The 9,476-nt window shown below is 35.2% G+C and overlaps 1 protein-coding gene across 2 annotated transcripts; it reads right to left on the reverse strand.

Annotated features, from left to right (window-relative positions):
• Nucleotides 1–454: 454 nt before the first annotated feature.
• Nucleotides 455–9,242, reverse strand: EPGN (epithelial mitogen). 2 transcript variants are annotated; one of them, XM_010377137.2, is made up of 5 exons: nt 9,142–9,242; nt 8,538–8,627; nt 5,418–5,538; nt 4,570–4,722; nt 455–3,163 (listed from the first exon to the last, which is right to left on the reverse strand). In XM_010377137.2, exons 1-5 carry the CDS (start codon nt 9,182–9,184, stop codon nt 3,106–3,108), a joined length of 465 nt encoding a protein of 154 aa, XP_010375439.1. In that variant the 5' UTR covers nt 9,185–9,242; the 3' UTR covers nt 455–3,105. The 2 variants fall into 2 exon arrangements, with proteins under 2 accessions (XP_010375439.1, XP_010375441.1); XM_010377139.2 differs by having other exon boundaries at nt 1,994–3,163; nt 8,565–8,627.
• Nucleotides 9,243–9,476: the final 234 nt, after the last annotated feature.

The raw sequence follows: 9,476 nt of genomic DNA on the forward strand, positions 1-9,476 counted from the left end.
AAAATTAAAGGATTAGATTCGTATTGTTCTAGGAAAGACTAAAAGATGAACTATGTTATAATTTCATCCTTTTCAAACTTTATGAAAACACAACTATACGAAAAGTTACCTTGGGAAATATAATATAATGAATATAAGAATATAATGACAAGCATTTGCAATTACTTTTTCTGCAAATTTACTGACTCCAGGATGGGAGATTATTTTCTGTGCCCTGTCCTCATTATACTCTGAAATGCTAAATAATAAAGCACTCATGAATATTGATGACTTAAGAATGTGTTCTCAAATAATTGAAGGATAGACAAAGGGAAGAGATAAAATGGGGAATGAAAGAAATTGATGAACCTCTTGGCTAGTGTAATGTAGTTAAAGATGCCAGAAACATGTTGGCATTTGTTTCCTAAATAATCCACCCCCAATTAATGATACATTGATTGATAGCTGAAAGTGTAGTTCTGAAGCACAAACTTTACTGAAAGGCTCTTTTTAGGGTCTTCTTGCATATAGAAAAAAAATGAAACAATTTCCAAATATTTTATACTTATGCATTTTCCCACTTAAGTTCTGCTTAGGTACTTAAATATTGCCAGATGTGGCTCTAGCTCCATAGGAATGTCAGAAATTCCTTCCTACAAAATTAATGCTAGGAACTACAGGATCACAAGATTGTTTTATATGAAATATCATAAACAGACGGTTATCATAAGCTACACTCTGAGCTTCTATACAATCTCACAGGGTAGATTTTATGTTGTTAATAAGTACTATTCTATAGGTGAAAAAAGTTGAATCTCTGTATTTGTTTTGGTTAACACTTTGGTTTTGCAACCTGAGGATTTTAATTCTCTTCCTTATGTTCTAATTTTAAGTATATTGTGTTTGTAATTTATAAATATTTATAGACAACAAATATTTATAATCTTTAAAGTTATCACCCCTCCAGACTCCAGCATTAATTTCTTTCTCCTTTTATCAGGAGGCAGTTCTTAATTAATTAAAGGCAATCCTGTATTATTTCTTCCCATACTCTCCCCAGCTATTTCACATCTTTTTGAAATACTCAGGAAGAGAATCGCTTTCTAGGTGTGGTCTGTCACTGGAGTCACTGGGAGGAAACTTCAATTCTCCACTCCTTGGTATGATGTAAGCTTTGCATACTGTGTAAAAACATTCAGAAAGTGCTGACTGCAGTCCATTTGCATTAAATTCCTTCTGAAGGAAAAACAAAACAAGTTAAATACCTTCTACACAAAGGGAAGCAGATTTTAAGTTTGGTTTAGGAAGGAATGAAAAGTTATAATTTAATGTAAATGAAAGGCTTGTTGCTGGACTGCCATTGCAAGAATAGTCAAGTTTGATCCTCTTTTCACCACTCATGATCAAAATTGTCTTGCTTATCTACATCACAAATGGAAAAAAAAGAGTCCACTGTTTTAGATTGAATCTTAAAAAATGATAGCTATTATTACTCTTTAATATTTTATATTTCCTTCAAAAATAAATTATTTTACAAACTAAACACTAAAATATACACGTTAGATAATATCGAGTGGTGTGTTTCAGGGTTAGAGGTGGGGTTGAGGTCCATCTCAACATGCTGATGTTGAGGATCTCACCGGCAATGCACATTTGGAAAAACATTTCCTTATTCCACTGTCAAGTTTTAGAGCTACGAGGGCCTTGTAGAAAATGAAACTAAAGCCCAAATAAATTAAGCGACCTGCATATGACTGAATTAAGTGGCAGAAATATAACTAAGAAGAAGGATACTGATTTTTTTTTTTTTTTTTTCAGATGGAGTTTCGTTCTTGTCGCCCAGGTTGGAGTGCAGAGTGGCCATCCTGGCTCACTACAACCTCTGCCTCCCAGGTTCAAGTGATTCTCTTCTGTCAGCCTCCAGAGTAGCTGGGATTACAGGCATGCGCCATCATGCCCAGCTAATTTTTGTATTTTTAGTAGAGACGGGGTTTTACCATGTTGGCCAGGCTGGTCTCAAACTCTTGACTCAGGTGATCCATCTGCCTCGGCCTCCGAAAGTGCTGGGATTACAGGCGTGAACCACCGCGCCTGGCCTGGATACTGATTCTTATTATTTTGACTGTTACTCCATTTTTTTTTCCTCTCCCTCTTATGTGCAAATCTGTTAACAAGTATTCAAAAATGATAAAGAAAGTTTCCACATGCTGTGGTCTGGTGAAAAAATTCTATATCCTGTTTTCAGTTTCTATTTTAGGGCCAATTGTAGACTTTTATTCAGTAGGAGAGTTCTAGGATTTTGGTCCGAATGAATGGTCACCGGGTAATTCCACTGATAACTGGAGGAAGTGATGAACAAAAGCATTAGGGACCAGTGAGTCCAACACAAAGTTTTATAATCCATGTAGAAATGGAAATGCTTTGCCTACTCCAGACTTGATATCCAGATAGCTTCAGTCTTCAGAAACTCTAGTTTATTCCATATTTTACATATAAAGGCTGTATGTTGTTACAAGCTGTGCATGATTTGTATTTGCCTTGGATTTTCCATTCTGTTTTCAGTGGCTTAGATTTAATACATATGTTTGGTTCACTGGAGGTACCTTAACACTGATTTTCATTCTAAAAGCTGACATCACATTCTTTTAGACACCATGAAAACAACAAGTTTGGGATAAGGTTCATTGAGCAAATAGAATTAGGCCCATCTAGGTGGTAAAAAATGCTGGGTAGTAAGAACATGAAGAACCCAAGCAAGGCATTGCTTTGGCTTGCCTGCAAGGTTGATTATTATTCCCATGAAAATTCACATCTGACACAGCCAGAGGCATAAAACTCAGTCTTTCTGTAGTGAGAATAATAACCACACAACAACAAAAAACCCGGAGTGAAACTATGAACTTGACTTCTGTCCCTGCAGCTTGTTCACTTGGCTTCCATCACTCCTTAAGGATGGCAAAGTCTAAAGGCCAACACTGAATTTTATCTTCTCATTTTATTGTGATCCCAACTTTCATTACTTTGGAGCCTAGTCAGCTTGACAAGTTTTGTTGTTTCATGTGAAAACTTTAATTTTGAGCTCACTGATCTCTACAGATGCCTTGATGAAAATTCTTTACAAAGGCCTCACAGCGGTCGTCTTTCTCCAGAACAGACATTGTAAGGTGATTTCAATTTTAGACACCTGAAACAGAGCATTGGTTTCCATATGAATTTGACTATGGTTCATATAGGTCATTGAAGCTTACATAAATGCACCCTGCAGCAGTTGCGCTTGGTGTCCCTCCCAGATCGCCTTTACCCATCGGTCAACCCATCCCTCAGCATCTGTGGGCATTAACAGGCTCATTGGCAGCAGTCTCCCAGGGTTTGCCCATGGCCAACTGAGTGCCCTGGCAGGAGATTGCTGGGAGATTACAAGCCCCTGTTCCTTACCCCACATGAATCCATGATTGTATAATATGGGATATTGAAATCCAGATGCCTCTTCTCCTTGTGAGAAGTCTACACTGCTATTCACATTCTAGATCTCCCTGTGGAATCAGACTGGGGCTACACTTCAGTTAAAACCACATCTTTGCTTAGCTTCTTCTTGTGCTCCATCTGCTTTCCTTACTTTATTACAGGTTTCACCTAAAACAAAGGTAGAGTACTCCCTCAACCAATCACATGCACAGTAATTTCCATCTGAAGGCTCTGCCCCTAGGAAATCTGACCTCAGAGAGCCACCTTAGTAATGTGGAAAAGTCTTACCTCCTCCTCCTCATTATTATTACATTTCTTGGTCTGTTAGGCAAATCTACAACTGATATAATATAGATTTGATTCTCTCTAAGATGTATTTGTTAAGCAAAACAAACTTTTCTAATTTTGAACAGGCAGTTTTGGTTATTCAGAAATGACAACTTTTTAGAGTACAGCAAGGGAAATAATATATTTGTATTTTTTTGTTAGGGTATCTCACTTTATTTCTTGACTTTATCCTAGTTACATGAATTTAAGGAAAAATTACTCATGTGGAAAAAAACAAGAATTAAGAATGAATATGTAAATAATTACAATTATTTGTAGATTATCTTCTTAAGGTTTTAGCAAAAGACAGTATCTTCTGAAGATACCCCCAGTTGATGTCTGGGAAGAAATGGCCAATGTTTGTCACACATTTTTATTCAGTTTTTACTTGTTTCTTGATTTTATTTCACTCAACAAATATTTACTCAGTGTGTGTTGTGTGCTAGGCATAGTGTAAGGCACTGAATACACAATTTTGAACAAGACATACTTGGTCCCTACTTTCTTGGGGCCTGCTGTCCTTGTCATTTACAATTTTAATGTGGGCAGACAGAGATAGGATGAAGGGAGACTGTACTTTTAAACTCTCCTATTACAACTGAAGGCAAATTTTTACCACTCATCTGGGTTTATGAGAAAAGGCATGAAAAATATTACATAGAAACTTTTTGCCAGATTTACAGCTCTTTTTTAATTAAAAAAATTTTACATGTCAATTCCTGGCACATTATAGGGGCTGAATAAATATTTGTCAAACAAATGCATATGAAGTGACTTCATATTTTGTCTTTTTCATACCTTTTTCTTATATAGCAGTAAAAAATAACAAGAAAACCACTTAATAGTAATCCAACACCAATCCCAATTGCAATGTATTTTTCATAAGAATCCACAGCATATGAAGTTAAAGTCAAGTGCTCACACCTTTCTCCAGTATAACCAGTAAAACACCTTTAAAAAAAGAAAAAAAAGTTTAATTTTAAAACCTATGGTGGTAGAAATACAAATAAATAACCTGTTTCAATAAATTAAAAAAAAAATGGAAATAAGGAATTTAAATTGAAGAGGCAAATACCAAATGAAAGCCAATCTGTTAAGCGCAATGAAGCAGCTGTGCATTTTCCAATAATCATGAAGGCCCCATATTTTCCCTTCATTAGTAGAGGGAAAGGTAGTATGCTTGCATAATTTACTCTAGAAAAATCATTAGCCTATTCTTCCATAGGACAATACTGAGCAAATCATGATCATAAAAATAGTATCTTAGTTGCTCTAGAACTTCATATTCCTGTAATGTTTTTGCCTTAGTTTCCTTCATTTCATCCTGAAAACAACCCCAAAACTTAAAATCACCTTTGCATGTTGTTAAAAATGCAGATTCTGATTCAGTAGTTCTGGGGTAGAGCATAGATCCTGCATTTCTAAAAAGCACCAGGTTCAAGAGATGCTACTAATCTGGCAACCATGTTTTTAATTAATGAGGATTAAATAGTTTAGACAAAAGACTCCTTAGATATTCAAATATGTAGAGGCCTGTCAAGTCATGTTCAGATTATGCACCCTTTTAAACTAAAGAGAGAAAAGTGTGGAAATGTACTATATGAAACAACAGAGGCATAAACTCATCTCCTGTCTCTAGGACTTACCTGCAGATGGCTTTCTCTAGCTCATGGTGGAATGCACAAGCACCATTGATGCAGTAACTGTTATGATCTTCCAGGCAAAGGTGTGAGAACTTCAAGGCTATGGGTCCTTCCAAGTTGTCAGCTAGGAAAAGGAGATACAATATTAGCAAATGAAATGTGTCTTACTTTTATGGTAAATTTTTAATACATATGTAAATACATTTTTAATTTTAAGGATATTTGGGGGTGGTGCTGTGTCCTTTAAACTATTGATTCTCTTAGCAGGTTGTATTCACAAGGGCTGGGTTAATATCATCTAGACATATGATATGACATATTATTAATTAATTAGGGGATGGAGGTAGATTGATGATTGTTTCATTTTTTAAAGCAACGTAGTAAGACAGAAAAGGCAACAAATTCACCAAAGGGTGGCAGCATTGGTTCTAGTCTTAGCAGATTATTATGAGCAATGCTTCCCAGACTTGTGCCTGAGTACTAATTAATATAGAAGGTCTCACATAATATTTCCATTTTCTTCCTTTATACCTGAGAAGTCAGCACTTGGGAAGATCTGAATTTACACTTGTGAGATAATAAACAAGATTCTTATTCCTGATTCTCTGATGTACAAAAGACATACCTATGCCATTCTTGGTGTTTATGCAGTGGGAATGACCCTTGGGTAAAATTGCATAATTGAGTCCTTTGGGGTATACTTTTTGATTCTTAAATTTTTCTCAAGCAGAATCAATGGCAGTTTATTTGTCATTTTTAGAAATAAACATATTTCCTCATCATTATGATAAAGGTACACCATATTTGCCTTGCTAAGATTAAGCAAATCTTACTTATATTCAGGGAAAAAACAGTTTTAAGAGGCATTCTTTTTTATATTAAAAATGCTAAATCTTTAGATGTTAAGATTACAAACAACATACTATGCTGTATTACTTTATTTTGGTGAGAACACACATTACCTTCTAATTCACATTCATTTTGTTGAATAGGATGAACACAATTTATCATTTTAATAATTAATTCTCAGGCAGTGAGAATTTTCCATTATAAACTGTGCTGGGTGCTTTCTATTTCAAGACTAAAGAAGTTCGATTAACTAAGCCTGAAACTAGATTGCACAGAAAAATGTGAAAATTAAGCCATTTCTAAAGAAAATTTGTAACAGAGAGACTCATCTTTCCCCTAAGAATGAGAAGAATGATCATAACTTTATAAAAATTTTTCTAAGATACTAGATTGATATTTTTAAGTTAGATAAAAAGCAAAAGGAAAAATTAAAGTTCTCCATCAAGAAAGCAAAGGAAAAATACAGAAATGATATACAGTTGTACCTCCATATTCATAGGTTCCACATCTGTGAATTCAACCAATCTCATATGGAAAATATTTGAAAAAAAAGCATCTGTACATAACATGTACAGACTTCTTTTCTTACCATTATTCCCTAAACAATGCAGTATAACAACTATTTATATAGTGTTTACAATGTTTTAGGCATAACTAATCAAGGGATGATTTAAAGTACATGAGTGTGTGTCTATAGCTTATATGCAAATATTTTGCTATTTTATATAAGGGATTTGAGCATCTGTGGATTTTGGTACCCTCTGGGCAGGAGGAAGAGGTCTTGGAACCAATGCTGAACCAATTATGAAGGATGACTGTATTGGATTTCTTTTTACTGTTATTATTACTTGTAACTCAAAAAATTTTATTTGCTGTTCACCATTAAGGAAGAACAAAAATATAGTACTGAGCATGCTATTACGAAGTCAGTCATTGAGAGAAAACGATGCTTCTTTAATTTTCTGCAGTATATTATATTCTTTTTTCTTTTTTTATTTTATTTTATTTTTTTTCAGACGGACTCTCGCTCTGTCACCCAGGCTGGAGTGCAATGGCCCCATCTCAGCTCACTGCAGCCTCCCCCTCCCGGGTTCAAGCAATTCTCCTTCATCAGCCTCCTGAGTAGCTGGGATTAGAGGCATGTGCCACCATGCCCAGCTAATTTTTGTATTTTTAGTAGAGATGGGGTTTCACCATGTTGGCCAGGCTGGTCTCAAACCCCTGACCTCAGGTGATTTGCCCGCCTCAGCCTCCCAAAGTGCTGGGATTACAGGCATGAGCCACTGCGCCAGGCCAGTATATTATATTCTAATAAGGTGTTTCCTCTTTGTTCAAAGGCTTAGAAGTCAAATAGTTGGCTAAAAGTTATTCTAAAACCCACATTGATCTCGTTTTGCAAATCAACAGATATTCAAAAAATCAAATGGGTAAAATATTTTGAGACAGTCATTTAAAATTTTAAATTATTGATGAAATGAAGAACACTGAGATATGACAATCTTCCTTTATTTGCCTGACTCTGAGTACAAGACATTGTTTCCTCTGTCCTAAATCACATTGCCAGCCTTCACATAGCAATCAGGATGCAATTTGCAGAAGAATCATAACCACTCAGTCACAGGTCTTGGTAAGCAGCAAGCTTTCCAAGTTTCACCTCTAAGAGTTTAAACAGATTTGAGAAGAACGCTGATGCTCAAGAGCATCCAGAAGCCACTGTGATAATAATTAAATACGAAAGAAAATATATCATCACCATCAATAACAAAAATTGGGTACAAGTGGTTAGGAAATAGAACATATGCTAAAATAACAACAAAAACCCCAAAGCAAACAAGAAAAAAGATCATTCCACAGATGAGGGAAAGTGCTTTTCATCTTGTAGCCATAATGTCTTTGGCAGCAAAGCTTATAATCACAGATCAAAATATAATGTTGCTCATCAAGAATGCCAAAATGGGGACAAACTGTCTCTGAACACACAGGGGTTATTGGGAACCAAGCAGAAATGAAGCAGAAAATGTGGCCTGTTTCACATTCAAGACAGTAACTGAATACAGCTTTTTTCTCATTTGCTTCACTTCATCCTTTTAAAAGGGCAATTATTTGCTGGCACATTTATCTGTCACTTCAATTTAACAGCATCCTGCTAAAAGAGTTGATTATCTAATAATAAAATATGTATTAAAAATGGCCAATGTTGCTTTTATCACAATCCAAATTTCTCTCCCAAGTTTTAGAAAAGTCTTGTGAAATATGAAAATGGGAAGAAAATACCTTCTGTTTTGTTAACTGTCCAGTTACCTTGCTGGGCTGTGATTGGAGGTGTTACAGTCACGGATGCCTCTTCAGTCAGTGCTGTCATTGCTGTATTAAGGGGGCAAAAGCATCTTTAACAGAGAGCCTCCTTCTATGTACAAGCAACAGATGGAAAGTATTCTTATTCTGTTTATTTCTATTTCTATTTTTTATTTATTTCAGTTGAAATCCATAATGTGACTAGGGCAACATCCTTAGAGTTTCTCATCCATTCCATTGACTATATTAGGATTACAGCAAATAAAAACCCAATTTTTAAGACCATTGATACATTTACATATTAATCCAAAAATAAGAACACTATAGTATAGTAACTAAATGTATCAATCACTCTTCAATTGTATAAAGCAAACATTCTGGAGGTCTCAAAAAAGGTGTCAAAATATATTAGGAAAGAAACATACAGGACATAAGAAACTAAATTAAGCCACAGATTCATTACTCTGATCTTTGCCATAAAGAACAACTGTTAGAAGCCAACTTCTTTCTAATGCAGAGAAAATAAATTCTATTCACATTTTACACTGATATAAAGTTAACAAAACAAAAGGAAATTACCTACCGTTGAATAAAAGATAGACTGATATTGGAACTTCCAAAGCCATTTCCTGTAGTTGCTTAACTTTCCTTCTCTTATCCTTCCAGACTGACGAGTGGAAGGTTTTTATTGAGCTCTGAGTCTTTGTGGCATTTATATTTCATGAAGCGTCATCTGGTAGTTCTTACCAATCAAAAAAATATGTACTTCTGGCAGCAGCAGAAAGCCTCTGGGCGCTCACGCACTTGTTTAGGATACCTGTATTATCTAGCAATGCAATCAACTTTTCTTTTGAAACATTGGTTTCCTGTTACCTGTGGGCATAATCATGTATGTAAAAGTACTTAAAACAACAAGAA

Source organism: Rhinopithecus roxellana, chromosome 2 (assembly GCF_007565055.1).
Source record: "Rhinopithecus roxellana isolate Shanxi Qingling chromosome 2, ASM756505v1, whole genome shotgun sequence".
Classification (NCBI taxonomy): Eukaryota; Metazoa; Chordata; class Mammalia; order Primates; family Cercopithecidae; genus Rhinopithecus; species Rhinopithecus roxellana.

Excerpts from the sequence above, each read along its gene's own strand:
- EPGN (XM_010377137.2), bottom strand. The coding sequence starts at position 9,184 with ATGGCTTTGGAAGTTCCAATATCAGTCTATCTTTTATTCAACG. Across the intron at positions 8,628-9,141 it reads AGTCTATCTTTTATTCAACG|CAATGACAGCACTGACTGAA; the intron begins GTAGGTAATTTC and ends CCCTTAATACAG. Across the intron at positions 4,723-5,417 it reads CTAGAGAAAGCCATCTGCAG|GTGTTTTACTGGTTATACTG; the intron begins GTAAGTCCTAGA and ends CTTTTTTTAAAG.